The sequence below is a fragment of the Zonotrichia leucophrys genome, chromosome 3 (genome assembly GCF_028769735.1).
Source record: "Zonotrichia leucophrys gambelii isolate GWCS_2022_RI chromosome 3, RI_Zleu_2.0, whole genome shotgun sequence".
In the NCBI taxonomy this organism is placed as follows: Eukaryota; Metazoa; Chordata; class Aves; order Passeriformes; family Passerellidae; genus Zonotrichia; species Zonotrichia leucophrys.
The window spans coordinates 105,677,824-105,695,293 of record NC_088172.1 but is presented as its reverse complement, the minus strand read 5'-3'; the positions used below and the strand labels follow the sequence as shown (position 1 = coordinate 105,695,293).

The following is a 17,470-nucleotide window of genomic DNA, read 5'->3' as shown; positions in this document are numbered from 1 at the left end:
GTGTTTGAGGTTTGACCTGCTGGCCCTAGCCAAGAGAGAGTTGTTACTCAGTGTCTCCTTGGAGCTTGTCAGTGGGGAATGGTATTTCAGGCTCTGCCTTGGGCTGGCCTGTGACACAGTGCAGTGCAAAGTGCATCCAAGTGGCACAGGGGAAACTTGTCAGTTGTTCCTTATTAAAAAAAATATTTAAAAGGCTAAATTAACTCACCTACCCATAAGACATGCTGCTTGCAGTTGTGGTTTTTCATGCTTCTCAGAGCTGATACAACAGCATTGCCCATAGTTATTTTTTGGTGGGTTTTTTTTTCATCCCTAGGGAATGGCAAAATAAATTAGACACATTATAGCAAACTAATCTTGTGACTTCACATTTCGGAGTTGCTGTGCTGTGGAAGTGCAATCCAGGCTCTCTGCACAGATGCTGCCTGTGGCAGTCACTGTTCCAGTGCTGTTTGCTCACAGATGAGCAGCTGTAAATGGGCCAGGTTCCCTCTCGTGAGGCTGTGGGGACAGGCATTGGGATGGAGGGGTGCCCCCCTCCAGCCTGGCACTGGGGAAAGCTGCTCCTCAGGGAAATCTGCCACTTGGAGAGATTATTTCCCCCTGCCTTGCACTTGTCAGTGTGGAGATTGTCTCAGCTTATTTCAAAGTCAGTTTTAAGCCTTTTAAATGAGCTTTACACTGATACACCAATAGGGTGTTTATATCTGCTTTTGGCACTATCTATTTAGAGAGATGAAAGCAAAAGTTAACACCAACTTTCTCTCTCCCTGCCTAAAATCAAGGTAAAGGATTGTGAGGAAGGCCTGTGGCTCCTTAGAGCACATGCTGTGTCCTGTGGTATGACAGTAGTGACATCCCATAACTGACATGGTGCCAATTGCAAATACAGCTTCCCTAGGGCAGAGCTCAGCACAGCCTGTGTGGCACCTCCATGGGGCTGGTGCTGTGCCAGCCTGGGACAGTTCAGCCTCATCCTGCTCTGCCTCTGCTTCCATGCCTTGTGCACCCCTGCAGCCCTCCCTGTGAACTCTCCAGCCAGGGGCTGCTGCGGGGGGCAGTGTGTGACAGGCACAGAGCCGGGTGTGTGTGATCTGCAGAGCCCTGGCAGTGCTGGGCTGGCTGCAGGGCAGAGGCACGTGGGGCTGCACCTGCACGTCTGGTGCAGAGCCTTGGGCACGGCACCGTGAGATTATCCTGCTCGCACTGGGCAATTCCCACCTGTCCTGGGACCTGTCCCACCCACACTCTGTGGCTGGGGTACCCAGCACAGCCAGGACACACCGGGCAGGGCTGAGTTTAGGCACAGGAAATCCCACTCCTGCCTCTTGTTGTTGTTGCCAAAGTGAGTGGTAGAGATTCAGGTGGTACTAACCATGGCTTAAGGGTGTTGAGCTAATTGTAGAGACACTTGAGCATGGCAAGCATGGCAGAGGGTTCTGTATATGTTTCTATTGATTAAACCATTAACAAGAATAGCAAATCCCATTACACTAATCATTATTTTCCTTCCCTTCCTTCTCCTCCCTCTTTGTCCTCCTCTGGATGCAATAAACACATGGAGGGAAATTTCTCACCTCAGGCTGTCTGAAACAGCTCCCAGTATCCAGTGTGGAGGTGGGCACTACCTGCTCAGGTTTCCGTGGAGCTGTTTCTGTGTCTGAGCCCTGCTCAGAAGAGGAAAGTCAGGACAAAGTGTCCTCACAAACAGAGAGAGAGTGCCACTAGGGGAGTGACAGTGCTGCAGAGGATTCAACCCAAGGGGATGCTCTCTTACTATACTTACAGGCATGCAGACATCTATAAAGGAATAGATTAGTAGATTAGTTCTTAACATAATTTAAAGTGGTAAAAGGATGTGTTCATGTAACCAGCTTCCCTCTGGTTCTCCATCACCACTAACATTTAGGCTCTGTTGGGAAATAATTTTACAGTGTTGCCCAGGAAAATCTGTTCTATTTCAAGTCCAATTCTGTGCTTTCTTAGAAAGGTGCAAAAAATGGAAGTGTTGCAGTTGAGACTGAGGCAAAAGGACAGATCTTGGGTGATCCATTGTTTCTGTTCTGAGTTGCAGGACACGGGATTTGGTGCTAAAGCTATTTTTCTTTTAGCAGACTTTTATGCCCAATTACATTTTCATTAAATGGATCAAAGTGATCTATTGAAAAACATGTTGGAATTGTTGGATTTTTTCCTGAAAGCATTTATTAAAGCTTGGAATACTTTCATGATTTTCTGAATCTCTAATTTTAATGGCTGTATGCTTGGGGAGATGTGTCTAAAAAGATGTTGCCAGAATCTTTTGGCCAGGTTTGTAGGCTTGAGAAGCCAGTTGCTTTCATGTTTGTGTTACACGTTAGTAATGAAACATTCAGCACCATTGAAGGAGTTCAAATCCCTCATTGCCACTCAAATTAAAAGCATCTGGGCACTCAGATCCCTTAGTCAGCTTCAGCAGTCTGTAACTTCGGTGTTAGTTTGATATCGCTAATTTGTGTTAAACACACTTTTCAGTGCAGTTATATTATGATTTATCTCATGGTGCTATTGCCTCACTGTGATAATTTATGCTTGCACACAGTGGTTCCCTGTATCCCAGGGGACTGGAAAGCTTTATAAACAGACATAGGCCATTCCCAAGTCCTCGGGCCAGCAAAGCTTCCACTGAGGCCTTCAGGAGCTTTGCTCACATAATGCCTCTGATTTCAGACCCTGAGTACTGCGGGGTGCACAAGCAGGCACCGTCCTTTGCTTGAAGGTCACGTTGGGAGAGAAGCAGGAGCCATGCAGCAGCCCACACATGTCCCCTGCCGTATTTTGGAGGAGAAAAATAATGGTTATCAGCTGAAATTGTGCAGGGTTATGTGCACAGAATGGGATTTTGCACTGAGCGAGTTGACAGCGCTGGCTCAGAGCAGGATTCTGACTAAAGGAAACATTTCCTGGGATGTTCTGCAGAATATATGGGTTTGGCATTATTCATGTAACTGGTTATTTGCCAAATGTGTGAAGACTAAAACCTCGAGCTTATAATTCAGGAATTTTCTGCTTTAGCATGTTCTCTCTCAGTGCTTTGATGTTACAGAATTAAAATGTTTGTTTCCAGAATGATTTGATATTAAGCTGGTTTAATGTCTTACAGGAGCTGTTTTGAAAGCTTTCCTTTTCCTCCCTGGATCCAGCTCCCTGGGAGGGTGACATCTCTTATCATCAGTCAGGCAGTTCTGAGTTGTGCCTTTAGATAATGAAAACCCAGCCCTAGCATTTTGCTTCCCAGCAGAGTTCTTCCTTTATTTCCTTTCACCCCCAGATGTTTTTTCCTCTGTGCATATCCCAGTGTGCACAGTACAGCACTGTAATGAACAACCCAAAATTTCAATGTCTTGGGGTTCTCTTCCTTACAGATTAGACTTGCAAGGGAGCTGCAGACCTGTGTCATGGTTCTGAAGGTGTTGTCTGTCTTCATCCACGGTTTTTTGTTGGCTTGCAATTGAAGTCACTGCTCATAATCCCCTGCTGCAAGGAGTTTGTCACTTGTGATCCCAGCTACGCTCCGTTTTCCATTGTGGTGTGGCAGTGCCAGTGTGCAGTGCCCAGCGGGTTGCCTTGCTGGCTGGAAGACAGCAGGAGGGTTTGAGCTCTTTGGGGCTGTTTGCTCATTTCCCTGGGCAGCGGGCACTGGTGACACAGGCTCAGCCAGCTCTGTGCCCCATGCAGCATCAGAGCCTGCCCTGTGGCCTCACCCAACACTCAGCAGGCCCAAGGTGCTGCTGAGAGTCAGGCACCTGCAGGAGTGCTACAGCAGAGCCAGGGACCCTCTCCCCTCTGGCCAGAAAAGATCACACTGCCCACTGGGGACGCTGGCAGGTCACATCATCAGCTGCCTGGCTTTTTATTTTCTGGTTTTAATTTGTTTTCTGTTTTCTCTCCTGTCCCAAAGCTTGGACCAGAGAATCACAGAGTGCTCTGGGCGAATCCTTTCAAGCAGGGATGTTGGGGACCATTTTGATTGCTCTTCCAGCCATGTGCTGGATGAAAGGGAATTCAAGGGCCTTTGGAGCCTGCAGCAGTGAGAATACAGGAGCTGGGGAGAGATGGTCCAGCAGTGAACAGATACAGGATATTTGGGGGTTGCCCTTTAAGGGTGACTATTGTGCATCTTAAAATCCAGCGAGGTGCTGGAGAGCAGTAAATGGTCTGCCTCAGTGCTGGAGGCTGAGCTGGCTGGTTTTGTGTCTGCTGCTGATGTGAGTGCACTGCTGTGCCCAGGGCTGGACTCCTCAGGGCCACACTGGGGCAGAGGGGCAGCATCCCTGGGGTGTCACCGTGCTGCACAGGCTGCCCCTGGGCTGTCCCCCAGCCCTCTGCCACCGCTGGGACCCTTCCCTGCAGTGTCCCTGGGGTGTCACTGTGCTGCACGGGCTGCCCCTGCCTGGGCTGTCCCCCAGCCCTCTGCCACGCTGGGACCCCTCCCTGCAGCGTCCCTGGGGTGTCACCGTGCTGCACGGGCTGCCCCCGGGCTGTCCCCCAGCCCTCTGCCACCGCTGGGACCCGTTCCCTGCCCCAGCAGAGGAGCAGGAGGTGCAGGTTACCTCTGGCAGGTAACTGAGCTGGGAGGTGCTGCCTCACCTGTCACTTTCTGGGCTTCAGCAGAGGCACAAGCAGCTGTGGGCTTCTCTTCAGGAGAGTCAGGACACAGGTCACTGGGTGACACAGGACTGAGATGCAGAGAGCTGCTAATAGAAAAATGACACTAACTCAATAGCTAAAGATAACATTAATGCATCAAAAAAAAGCTTTTTTAGCACAGCCTCTATGGGCTTTGGATTCCCAGTGACCACCCTGGAGGTACTTGGGTATTTCTTGATTGTTTACCTCATCTTTCTGGCACATATTCCACATCTTATCACTTGGGAAAGGAGGAGATGCCTACTTTTTCCTGCTATTTCATGAAGGAGTATTTAGCTGCCTGCTCTTGCAGTTTTATTTTTGTTACTGCTCTTTTACGGGGTGCAGGGACCCCTTTTACGGGGTCCATCCCTTGCCCAGGGCCAGAACCTGCCTGTGTTGTGGAGGCTTGTACAAGCCCAGGGAACACCTTTCCAGTGGTGGCAGCCTCACAGAAGAGGTTTCACACACAGCTAAAATTAAATATTATTGCTTTTCATTTATAACTGAATAAGTTACTACAAATGAATGTAACATAAATAAAGCCATGCTTTAATTAGAGTGTTATTTCTAATCAGGAAGTCTTCCTTCCTACAAACAACTGACAACACAGCTCTTCCAAGTGCATGCTAAAGGCAGCAGTATTTTCCACAGGAAGAGCAAACCAGAGGAGAATTTCTGCCATCTGATAACAGCCTGGTGCTGCCAGTTACTGAACTGCATTTTGCTGATGGGAGCCATGGGGTTTTATTTGCTGTGTCAGGAGGAGGGAACTCAGCTGGTCCCTGGGACAGTGGGAGCTCTGCAGAGCTGATTTTGGGCGTGTTGGCTCTGTCCTACCCAGGTAGTCTGTTTTAAAAGTCCAGTCTGAAAGAGCAGCACTTTTCCAGAATATTAGCTAAAACCTTTAAAGCCCCACTTTAAGCTGTGTGGTGAGAAGTGGGCACAAACAAGAGCTTTGTTTTGAAGTTGTGGGGAGAATACTGAGCCAGGAGCGCTGTGCTGGCTGCAGCGTTGCAAAGGCCGTGCCCTGCTGCAGTCGGGGCAGGGTGTGAGCTGTACCTGTGCGCAGCAGGCGGTTCCTGCGGGGCGCCCTGGGAGCGCTCCTGCCCTCGCAGGACGCTTGTGTGTCCGCAGCCCCCTCGTCCCAGATCAGGATGGACGGCTTCCTCATCTGCCCGTACATGCCTGCCAAGCGAAGCACAGAGCAGGCTGGGAGCTCGGCCAGCTCACCCAGAGCTTTCCCAGCACCCGGGCACGCTGCTCCAGAGACGCAGCAGCCACTGATGAAATCCTGCCGCCTGTAACTCACTCTCATTAGGAACCCGAGGGCAACGAGCTCAATAGCAGCAGTCCCTGCTGTGCAACACTGCCAGCATGAGCAACAGAGCTGGTTCACAGGTAGCCATTCTCCCTTTCTGTCCGCTGAAATGTGCTACTACATTTCAAATCTTTAGTTTTTACCACTTCCTTAAAGTTGTTTTTGCAAAAGCTTTGGCAGTGTTTCCATCAGTTATACAAAGAGGCTATTCAGAATAAACAAGAGAAAGCTGTGTTCTATGAACAACCTATTGCACTTCAGAAAGTTCAGCAGCCCACTGGGAAGTCAGATTATTTGCAGAAGGTCAAATCAATTTTATGATCAGACAAATGTTAGCAAATTGCTTTTCTTAGAAGCAAAGCAAGGGAAGTATTTTCCAAGAAATTTGCTTGAGGAAAAATCAAATTACACTTATTAGAAACCATCCCTGAATGAGACCTCTTCTCTTTAAGGCGCTTATTTCCTTTGTAATGCCAAGCTATTACATCCAAACATCACACGGGGGCATATTCAGGTATAAAAGTTTTTTACTCAGTAGAAAAAAAATGAATGAGAGCTGGGGCACTTCTGTCTGTGCCATAGTGAATATCTTGGATTTTTTTTCTGTTTGCTTGTGTAACTTCAAAACAGAAGCCAAGGGGCTCTGACCCATAGAAACGCAGTGTGTGCCTAGGAGCCATATTTCTGAGGAACCTGGTGGCTGCTCCAGTGCATCCATGGGACAGGGAAGGCTGGGCGCTGTGGTGACCTGCTGCTTGAGGAAGGGCACTGCCTTGGAGAGAGGCAGGACAAGGTGTGAAGGAAGGAAGGCGCCTCCCTAGGGCTGTAGCCAGAGCCCTGGCAAAGCTCAGGTGACGTTTGCCTGGCCAAGCACTGTCCTTGTCAGCGCTGGCCGGGCTGCCCCTCAGGAAGCAGAGCTGGGAGCAGCTCCCCTGCCCCCTGCTGCCGTGGCTGAGTGGCAGAGTCACTGCAGTGACCTGTTCTGCATCGTGTCCCCATGAGTGACGCACGCAGACGTGATCCGTGCCCTGGAGCTGGTGCCATGAATCAAAATCTGCTCAGGGCTCTGAAGAGAGGCATGCAGAGAGCAGAGGGACAGTGGGAGCGCTCCTCCTGTCACCTCTGCTGCTGGCATCCAGACATCTGGGGGCTGGCCTTCTCTGTGTTATTGTAGACCTTTTCTTTAATCATTTTAGATTGTAGTTTATTCTCCTATTTCTGCCTGTATTTTTATTTTCTGGACCTTATTTATATAACACTGCAGTCTGCTGCTCCTGAATGGATGGATAAGGACCTGGTCCCTCCCTTTGCAGTTTGATACCTGGTAAATTAGTTAATGCTGGGTGTATGGGTATGGGGAATGCTCGGGAGTTTTCCATTAGTGTGTTTATTCATTGGAAAATGTGCCCTTCATAATTTAAAACAGGATGGAAATTCAAATCTCTGATGAGGACTAAAAGCTTTCCTGATTTTGTGCAAGTCTTGGATAGCAACAAAAGAGAGAAAATGCATTTTTAGTATATTTAATATGAAACCACAAAGGTGGCCCCAGGGAAGGAAAGGAAGGTAAGAGATCTGAAAGGAATTTTAGCTTAAGATTGGTGACACCTCAGTTAATTTAATAATGGCCACTTAAAATGGGAGTGGGCAAAACAAGGCTGTAATGAAAGGCACCTGGACTCCTACAGGAAAAGTGCAGTTCAGATCCAGAACAGGATTAGAAAAATCAAAAACTTTCTGGGCTACTATATTTTGGCTCTGCTGTAAGGTTTAATTGGACTTCTGTGGTGTTTGTTAGGTGTCTACATTGAGGACCAGGCAGAATGGGATTTAAATGAGATCTGGAGGGAAAAGGGAATGAGAGAAGCAGCCAGGTGTTGTGCCAGACAGACACATACAGGTGTAAATGTCTGGATTAACCACTGGGAATGGTTCTGTGGTGAGAAATGTTTTTGTGGGAGGAAATAGGAATACTGTTCAATAACAATAGTTATTGAAAATAACTGTTTGTTGTGCCTCAGTCTGTTGGTTTAGAAAGTTACATCCAATCAGGAGTTAGAAATTAATGCTGCCTGGCAGTGTAATTCCTTATCAGACAGCTCATAGATTGCAAGCTATCTGACCAAACCAGAGGAGTGAATGCTTAAGAATAAATGTAGTTCTAGAGACCAGGAGAAGGCACCCAAGAATAGAAGGGAGGTAATCCTTTTTTAAATGTTTTTTTTTATGACATAGTCAGAACAAATTATTTGACTAATGATAATGAAGCATCAGGTCTAAAATGTTTTCACCACCTGCATTTAAAATTCAATAATGTGTAAAACATGTTGATTTTTAACCCTCTGGTGGCAGATGGTTGCCTGGCCTAAACTGATGCCACTTTTTGAAGTCAGTATTTCTAAGTCAGCCTACCAAGGGATGAAATTCAGCTCTGTGTTGGGGTAATTAAGAGCTTTAGTGCCATTGGCTGTACCTGGCAGGCTTTTCCCCTCAGGAAAGCAGAGGATCCGTGCAGTGCCAAAGCAAAGCTCCAGGGCTGAGCTGACCATGGACCTGGCCAAGTGCTCTGTCCTGCTGCAAGGAGAACTCCACACAAGAGTTTGTTCTGGTCCCTCTTTTCCTGCTGAAAATGCCACACAATCCTTCTGTGTTACCTTGGAGTTTGCAGCACAAGTGTTGGGAAAACAGTCTGTTAAATAGGCAATATGAACAGAGTAGATTTAAAATAAATCATCTACTCAGACGTTGTGTAACCACAAAGATAATTTATTTGTATTAGGGAAGTATTTAATTATCATATACAGAAGTGTTCCAATTATCATATACAGAAGTGTTCCATTTTTATGCACATTCAGTTTTACCGCATAATTCAAATTAAGTCTCTGAGCATATGTGTTAGAACTGTTCAGCAGGTTTCTGTCTCCAAACAGTGTAATATGGGAAAGCAGAGCTGCAGAAATATTTTCTCTCACTTGATTCCCTTTCCCTGTTAAAACTGACCTCTAGAAAGATTTTCTGAAGGACTGAGGTAAGGGGTAGAGTAAAAGCATCCAGGTGCACATGCACACTTTGGCAAACTGCATTTTTTGGAAAAGACACAGATTTGTAGAACTCTTTGGGCTTCAATCCTCGTATTTTTCAAAAACATTTTCTGATCAGAAGCTGCCCAGCTCTGGTTAATAAAAGACAGCATCTCTAAACTGCAAAGCTAATCTCTTGTCTGGGAAGTTCTTAAATTAGTGTAAAGGTTATGTTACACCTGTGATTATTTCCAATGGCTTCCAGAATCAGAGATTAGTTTAGCATCATGCACAAGTGATAAATAAATAGCTTCCCAGATACTTTGGGTTTATTTTCCTTTGCAGGGTCTCCAATCCTGCCACTGCAGTTGCATGAAAAGGAGTTGATCACTTGTTTAAAGAATGACATATCATAAATACAGATGTCTTTTTGGCAGTCTCTAAAAATACTCTTCAGTCTTGTGTGGTGTAATGATTGATGCAGTTTGGAAATCAAACTCTTGTCTTGTTGTAATCTTGTTGTAAGATGAACTTGTGGTTTAGGACTAAAATTCACATGAGCTAAGTGGGGGCAGTGTGAAGAGGATGCTGGTTTAGGATGCTAAAAATGGCTTCTGGCAGAATTTAAGAGCCAGTCTAACATAAGCATCCAACTGCCTGGGCTTTGTTTGGTTTCTTTTTGGGAAATGCTCCACTTCTGTTCCTGTCTGCAAACAGCAAATTTAGAAGAATGATAAAAAAGACCTTGGCAGTGTTTGGCTCTTTCACCTCCTCCTCTTTGCATCTCGTCCTCATGGCTGGTGTTAGTGGTGAGCATGGCAATGTGTTCTGAGTGCAGCCAGATAAACAACCCCCTTTGTAACGTAGGGCAGGCCAACAGGCACTTGTAGTTACTGCTTAAAGGTCTTGGTTTGCCAGCAGTGGTCCTCTGGCCACCCACAAGCAAAAAAGCAAAGCTTTGGGATGGAGGTTTTGAACCCAAATGGGCTCTGCCCACTGGCAGTGAGTGAGGGATGGGGATGAGGGGCAAGTGTTGCTGCAGCTTTCCTGGCTTGTGCAACCCTTTAATCAGGAGGGTCCATGTGCATGGCCTGGGTGCTCAGTGCTTGGTGGAAAACTTGTCTGTTGAAACAGGAGAATACAAAACCACTTTAAGGAAGTGGGAATTGCCTCCCATAAAGTGCCCAGAGTTACTGGATGCAGGGCTTCCTTTGGAAAAAGAAAAAGACACCTTGACTCTAGATGATGCACAGACTCCTATTTTTAAAAAGATGCTTTGAGTGGGGAACTCCCCTTCATCTTAAAATAACTCCTCCCAGCCTATAGAGGAAAACAGAATGAGGTCTGTTTTCTCTCTCTGGGCTGTTTCATAGCCCTGATGCTGTGGTATCAAAGTGCTTCTCTGGTTTTGATAAATCCCCAAGAAACAGGAAGGCAATATAATTGCAAGCCAGTTTTTCAAAAACTTCTGGATAACCCCCATTAAAGGCACAAAAGCATAGCTGCAAAAATTATTCATTTCATTCCTAAGTCCAAACGTGGTCATTTACAGCTTGGAAAATGGGCTGATTTGTCCAAGGTGGCCTGCAGTTGTTGTAGCTGAGTGAAGTTAAATAATGCAGTACTCTTTAAAATTGCATGAGTATATGATTTTGTTTGCTTTATTCATTCCTACTCCCTTGTAGTTTATTGCAGTCAATGATTATTGCATCTGTTCAATCCATCTCTGAGGCTGTGGGAACGGCCGCTCGTGCCACGCACTAAGCCAGGCTGTTCCACAAGAAAGCTGGGCTTTCTCTCTGCTCTGAGAGTAGGAATGGCTGGGTGGCCTTGCCTTTGTCCTAAGGAAAGCACAGCATGGACAGTGAGTAAGGGTTACCTTCCGATAAAATAACCTCATCAGCCACCCTGGCATCCTTAGGAAGAGAAGAGCTTCTACAGTGTGAACACCACACAAGGCAGCAGTTCCCATGTTTCTGTCTCCTGTCCAGGCTCGCAGTAGGGTCTTTCTTTGGGTCTGTGTCCCCAGAGAGCCATTCTGGATCAAACTGTGGCCAGCTAAAGTCTGGGAATGCTGAAGGAGAGGTGCAAGGCAAGGGGAAGTACCAGGAGAGCATCTACCACTGCTGCCTGCTGCACAGCAGAGGTGCGAAAGCAGCCTGGCCTCTGGGACAGGTGGAGACTGCCCGAGGAGCCAGGGGGCTGCAGGCACCCTGCAGCCACTGTGCCAGTGTGCCCCTGACCCTCCTCAGCAGGACTGGCTGTGCCAGTGTGTCCCTGAGCTGTGCCACCCTCCTCAGCAGGACCATCTGTGCCAGTGTGTCCGCTGTCCTTGCCCTACCTCCCAGGACACTGTGCCAGGTGTCCCTGACCCTCTCACCAGATCAGCTGTGCAGTGTGTCCCTGAGCTGTGCCACCCTCCTCAGCTGACCGGAGGGGCTGACCGGGCAGTGTGCAGCGTGTCCCTGACCCACCTCCACCAGGACCAGCTGTGCCAGCGTGTCCCTGACCCTCCTCACCAGGATCAGCTGTGCCAGTGTGTCCCTGAGCTGTGCCACCCTCCTCAGAAGGACCAGCTGTGGCAGCGTGTCCCTGAGCTGTGCCACCCTCCTGACCAGAGCCAGCTGCCCAGGCTGGCCTGCCTGCCCTGGCAGCCCTGCTCAGAGATTGCATCAGTGTCCCACGGCGCACAGAGGAAAGTAATGAGCTGCATTAACAGGGCTTAGCACACCTATTTAAACTGATCCCATGATAAGGTGATCTGCACTCACTCAGGGAGAGGTCATGAGAGCTGCTTTGCCAACAGCAACATGGAGATGGGGACAGATGGCCGAGGATGACAGTTCAATAACTCCCACTGGCCTGGCTGTCTGCACAGGCAGCTCTTTCCAGCCCTTTGGAGCCTGCAGAGCAAGGCTTGGAACATGCATTTGCTACTGGTCTGGAAACCATGGTGCAGTGTGGTGGTGAGAGTGTGTTTATTTAGGAATTAATGTTATTAATTTGCATCAGTTATTCCTCTGCTTGTGCAGAGGTTATTGTCCTTCCTGTTTGAGAGACAGGGACAGAGATGGAAGATGGTAAGCACCTAAGAACCCAGCAGTTGTCAGGTGTTATCTGAGGTCCAGGTACAAGACATGAAATCCTGACGCAGTGAAAACCAACAGAACTGCGTAAGCAGCTTCAGCATAGCAGAGATCTGAACAAACCAAGGAAGGCTGTGCAGTGTGAGGCATTGCTCACATCAAGGATCATCTCTCCTGTGGGAACCTGGGGAATTACAGAGGATGCCCCATCCCTGGAAGCGTCCAGGGCCAGGCTGGATGGGCTTTGAGCAGGCAGCTCTAGTGGAAGGTGTCCCTTGGCCCCTCCCAGTCAGCCAGCTGTGTGATGCTGTGCCCAGGCTGTGCTGGCTTAGCCCAGCCTGGGGCTGTTGTGTGTGAAGATGAACCCCGGGAGCTGTGACAGCAGGGGCTCCAGCAGGTAAAGGGGAGCCCTCTGCTTCTCTGAGCCCTGTGTGTCAGGTCAGGGTGCTGTCTCTGGGCTCTGCCCATCCCTGCTCCTTTCCTCCTTGCCCTGCCCCACCCTCGCTGCAGTCCCTCTCGAGGCTACTGAGGCACTGCCAGCGTTTCCAGGCACCTGCCCAGAGCAGCACAGCACAGCAGTTCCACCAGCAGCACATCACAGAGGGCTTGGACACCATGCCAGGGGCTCTTGCAATACCTGACACTGCAGGCTCAGCTGCTGCAGGTGAGCAATCAAACTCCTTCTCTCCTCTTCTTCCCTCTGTCTCTTTGACCTCTTGGTCACAGAGAAAGTTTGAATATCTGATCTAAAGGCACCAAAGGCTAAAAGCCAGAAGCACTAAAGGCTTTTTATGAACTGAGCTAAGCTATCACACAGCAAAGGAAGAATTTGGAAGGGGGCTGGCTTGCATTTCTCTGTGTCTTTGTTACATTCTCCTTAGGCCTGGTAGCATCTTATTAACTTGTACAGTCACTGCAAAATACAGGTGCTAGCCTGCCTGAAAATTTGAGTTGCTGGGCCTGTACTAGAATGAAAAGTAGATTATCTTAGCTATCATAACTATTTTAATTCTTGAAGCAACCATGGCTGGGGGATTCTGTCTTCACTGTGTTACCTTGAAAGGCATCTAAGATGAATTTTAAAAGATTTCATTATATAGAACAAGTATTTTTTTATTTACTATAGCAAAGATACAATGGTAAAAACCTCCTATAGGGACAAGTAATCAAAAAAAAAAAAGACCAAAACCCATAAAAAACTAGTAAAGGTTCCTTTCTTTAGGAACTAAAAATGGCACACACAAAGTGCATAAGAGAAGTTTCTAAATAGCGAAGATTGTGTAATGGTTCTGCCCTACAGCACTAACTCTTCTCCTGCCCTTGTCCAGATCCTGCTGACCAAACTGCATGTGGGGACCCACCAATGTAGGTTTTAGATTTGGTTTAAATTCTTTCATTATTATTGGTGGTGAGTGTTCATGTTCACCTAACCCATGCCAAAAATACCACGGTAAATTTTGCAAAATGAATATCAGCACTCACTCAAAACTGTAAACAAAGAAACCCAAGAAAACAGTGAGGTTTTCTTTCTCTTTTTATTTTTCTCTTATTTTTATTTTTCTTTTCCCTCCCAACTTACTGCTTTGATCTGCCATGCAATTGGGTCAGCACTTGGGAAATACATTTCAACATCCACATCTGTGATGTGAATATTATGCAGGAGATCCTAAATGTAAAACCTCACGGATCCTACGACAGATCCCCCTGTCAAAACAATGTGACACCAGCAAAAGCCTTTAACTAGCAGGGGGACCAAACTAGTCAAGAGCAAAAGAAGACAGGTATCACTGTGCTGGAGCCTCATTTCATTAGAACAGCACAGGCCCACAGAAATCACCAGCTCCCACAGATCATTACTGGTTAAGAAAGCCTCTGTTGTTCATTTCCAGAGCAGGATTATGCTGATGCTCAGCTTGGGGAGCTTCTAGGCCCTGTCCACACAAGAAGGTTTTAGCAGAGTAATTTTCCTGGGGTAAATGAGCCAAAATGCTCGTGCAGGCAGCTGAGCACTCGGTGTGGAGCCCGCTGCTGGCGTGCAGGGAGCCATCTGTGGAGCCTGCACGCAGGCAGTGAGCTGGGGGTGCGTCCTGGGCCATGCAGAGTTGCAGAGGCACTGCTGGTGCTGGGCTGCTGAGAGAAGGGCACTGCAGGGAGCTGTGTCCTGAGCAGCTGCAGGGGCTGCCAGGGGTCCCTACTGCCCCTCCAAGGGCGTCTGCAGTGCTGGAGCCTTCCTGGGCGTGCTCTGACCTCCAACATGTCCTTCCTCTGCAGGGCCTGGGAGCACAGAGACAGCTTTCAGTGCTGGGCAGCGGTACCAAGGCTCTTACTTGTCCTGGGGACACGGGGGTGCTCTCTGAGATGCCAGCAGGCTGCCCGGGGAGAGCCCAAGGGGAGCCTTGCAGAGACCGCAGAGAGAGAGCCAGGAGCAGAGGGATGGGGAAGGAGAGAGCTTTGCGGCTCCCAGGGCCCTTAGGTGGGCTTGCAGAGCAGGAGAGGGCTTGGCCTCTTCCCTTGTAACCCCGTAGCCCAGCAGTGCCCACAGCCGTGCCCTCAGCGGGACACCTGCCCCGTGCTGTCCCACGTGAGCTCTGCAGGCTGCCTTCACTCCTGTATTCCCACAGGAACAATGGCAGCGTGGCCCAGGGACTCTGTCCCAGCCTGCCACGCACAGGAACAATGGCAGCGTGGCTCAGGGACTCTGTCCCAGCCTGCCACATAAAGCTCTGACCTGACTCTTAGGAATCCCACAGCAGCCAGGAAGCCAAGAGGGAGCTCAGCTGGGTTCCTTTTTAATCCAGAAGAGGTTAAAGATCAGACACGTTCCTTCACCTGAGGTCACTGTCTAGGCTTTGCTCCCCATTGTTCGTTTCTGTGTTTTCTTCTCAGAGCAAGTCCAGACCTCTGTGCCTTGATAGGACCTTCTCCCCCTCCTTCCTTGGCCTACCTTGCCTTCCTTCAGGGACTGGGGTCTGCTGGGGCCTTTCACAGCCACCAAAGCAGGCTCTTTCCCCTGGAAAAAGCAAAATTTTTGTTTTGCACAACAAAATGCATTGCAGTTAGAGTGTTATTACCATTTGCTAAAGCATTCCTGCCTTCCTCATTTGCTGAACTACGACCTCACAATCCTGTGCATTTTAATTTCTACAGTAGGCACAACCCACAAGTTTGCCCTAGAGGTTGGTTACCTTTCAGGGATAAGTGGCTTTCTATGAAGGTTTTCACTGTCTTCTGATACTCATCTTCGGTCAGGTGCAGCTGGGCTACCTCCTTGTTGGATGGGCACTCTTGTGTCACTGTCCTCTCCTCCCGGGCAGGCCACTGAGCAGCAGACACCCCGAAGCCTGCTCTGTCCAGGTTCCTTGCAAACATCCTGCCGATGGAGCTGTTGGACACTAGGATGACGATGGCTCTCCCTTTGACGTCGGCGCTCCTCTCGGCGCTGCCGAAGGAGAAGACGATGGCGCAGCAGGTCAGCAACGCAATGGAGGCGCACGCGAAGGTGTAGAAGAGGCACGAGAGGGTCATGGCCAGCACCAGGTCTGTGGCCAGCATGAAGAAGTACTGCAGGAGGAGAATCATGGTGAGGAGGATTGGCTGCTGCCCGTGGCTCTGCAGGCAGCCCAGCGATCTGCCAGAAGCAGCACCACGCTGTTATAAAGGCAGGAGCCTTGCGAAACGTGCGGGGGCAAGGCACAGCCCTGGGGAGGGTGACTCATTCTCTGGGATGGAGCAACAATGGGCATTGCAAGCCACGTACACACGCTGCCAGGCCAGAGCAGTGCTGTTTGGCTTGGCTTGGCCGTGCACTTGGATGCTCTGCTGGCTGAAATGTGAGGATTGGTTTTGTAAGGCTCTTTCATCAAGTGTCATCTTTGGGGCCAGTGATGTATATAGGTTGTTTGGGAGCAGACAGTTTGAAGGGATTTCTTCAAGGAGTGTGTGCGTAGCACTGAGAAACCATGAAGCTGAAATATTCCCCCATATCTGCTCGGCACTCTGAGGCTCTTGAATTTGCCACTGTCCTACTGCTGTAACACAGGTGGTTTCGGTGAGTCTGGGCAGGGATCCAGGCGGGCACAGGAGCGGGAGCCCTGCCCTGCGTAAGCAGCTCCTGCTGTGCTGTTAAACAAACCACCCTGGGAGCCCTGTGCTGCTGGGCTGGGGACTGTGCCAGCCCAGGGGTCACTCACCTCAGAGACAGGAAACAGGCTGGGTGCTGCAGAAACAGCTTTTCCAAATGACAGCAGGGATTGAAGGGAGGGTTCTGCTGTTGCCCAGGCAGGCAGAGCAGTGCCATGGCAGGGGGCATAGTCACCTCTGACTGCAGGGCTCAGAGCAGGGCTCCTGCTGCAGCTGTAGCCTCTGCAGAACTGGGAGAGCCCAGCAAAGGTGAGTGCTGCATCACTGAGACTCAGCTGGCCTCCAGAAGAGAGTCAGGAGGGATGCCAGCTCTTCTTGTGCTTTCTCGCTGAGGCTGGAGGCCAGCCTTTCTGTCCCTTCTTGGTCATGGAGGAAGTGCTGCTGGTCACCACTCAACCCTTGGCATCAGAACCTGCTCTTTAAACACCGGTGTTTTTATTATTTCTTGTTGCTGTGGGCCCATGTGAAGGGCCCCCCTAAGAAGGTGTGGTTGTGTTGCAGGTGGGAGTTGTGTTCATTCCCTGTTGCAGCTGGAAAGGCTCTGGGAGCGTGGGACAGGCTGTCAGCACGACCCACACATGTTTTACTGGTCCTTCTCGCTCGTCCTCCGTGCAGATCCCATCTTGGGGATCAATGGGGTTGTGTGTCACAGCCATCCAGCTCCAGGTGCTTTTGGGGTGGTGTTGCTGTCAGCTGCACCCCAAACCCACTCTGTGCACCCCACCCAGCATGTGTACAAACATGCAGCTCATTCTTTGGAGTGGGGATGTAGCACCCAGTTTGCTTTCCAGTGGCTCAGCAGCACTGAGAGCAGCAGGGCTGTGTTTGAGGGGCTTATTTTACTCACCAAGAGCTTTTACAAATCTTTCAGCCCTTCTTGCTGGAAGCCTGGGGCAGGACATGGCCTGCAGAGACTCAGTGAGGGAAAAGGCAAACCTCCACTGCTTATTTAGCAGAAAGAGGCATCATTCCCATTCCTGGCCCAGGAGCCACGAGTGCAAATGCCTGTGCTCAGTGCTGACTGGGCTGGAGAGCACACGAGTCCCTCGCGCTGGTGAGGCAAACTGAGTGGCTGTGGGTGCCATGCCTGAGGGTGCCACTGGCCGTGGATCCCAGCCATGGAGGGATGCCAGCCATGGGGCAGCAGCAGGGGTGGCCCTGGCCCTGCTGTGTCTCACCTGTGAGCAGGGCAAGCTGCTGTCTGCGGGCTGATCAGGCCATACCTGCCAGGCTTG

General features: G+C 49.4%; 2 protein-coding genes across 4 annotated transcripts in view; one reads left to right on the top strand and one right to left on the bottom strand.

The window, feature by feature from the left end:
- PAK5 (p21 (RAC1) activated kinase 5) overlaps nt 1-17,470 on the top strand; it is a 209,407-nt gene that overhangs the window by 89,970 nt on the left and 101,967 nt on the right. The gene's annotated exons all lie outside the window — the stretch shown is intronic.
- LOC135445060 (uncharacterized) lies at nt 3,290-15,752 on the bottom strand. Its single transcript, XM_064707097.1, has 4 exons — nt 15,281-15,752; nt 5,731-5,856; nt 4,630-4,736; nt 3,290-3,613 (listed from the first exon to the last, which is right to left on the bottom strand). Exons 1-3 carry the CDS (start codon nt 15,672-15,674, stop codon nt 4,633-4,635), a joined length of 624 nt encoding a protein of 207 aa, XP_064563167.1. The 5' UTR covers nt 15,675-15,752; the 3' UTR covers nt 3,290-3,613; nt 4,630-4,632.

Excerpts from the sequence above, each read along its gene's own strand:
- LOC135445060 (XM_064707097.1), bottom strand. The coding sequence starts at position 15,674 with ATGATTCTCCTCCTGCAGTACTTCTTCATGCTGGCCACAGACCTGGTG. Across the intron at positions 5,857-15,280 it reads AAGCCACTTATCCCTGAAAG|GCATGTACGGGCAGATGAGG; the intron begins GTAACCAACCTC and ends TTCGCTTGGCAG. Across the intron at positions 4,737-5,730 it reads GAACCGCCTGCTGCGCACAG|CAGCTCTCTGCATCTCAGTC; the intron begins GTACAGCTCACA and ends TTTTTCTATTAG.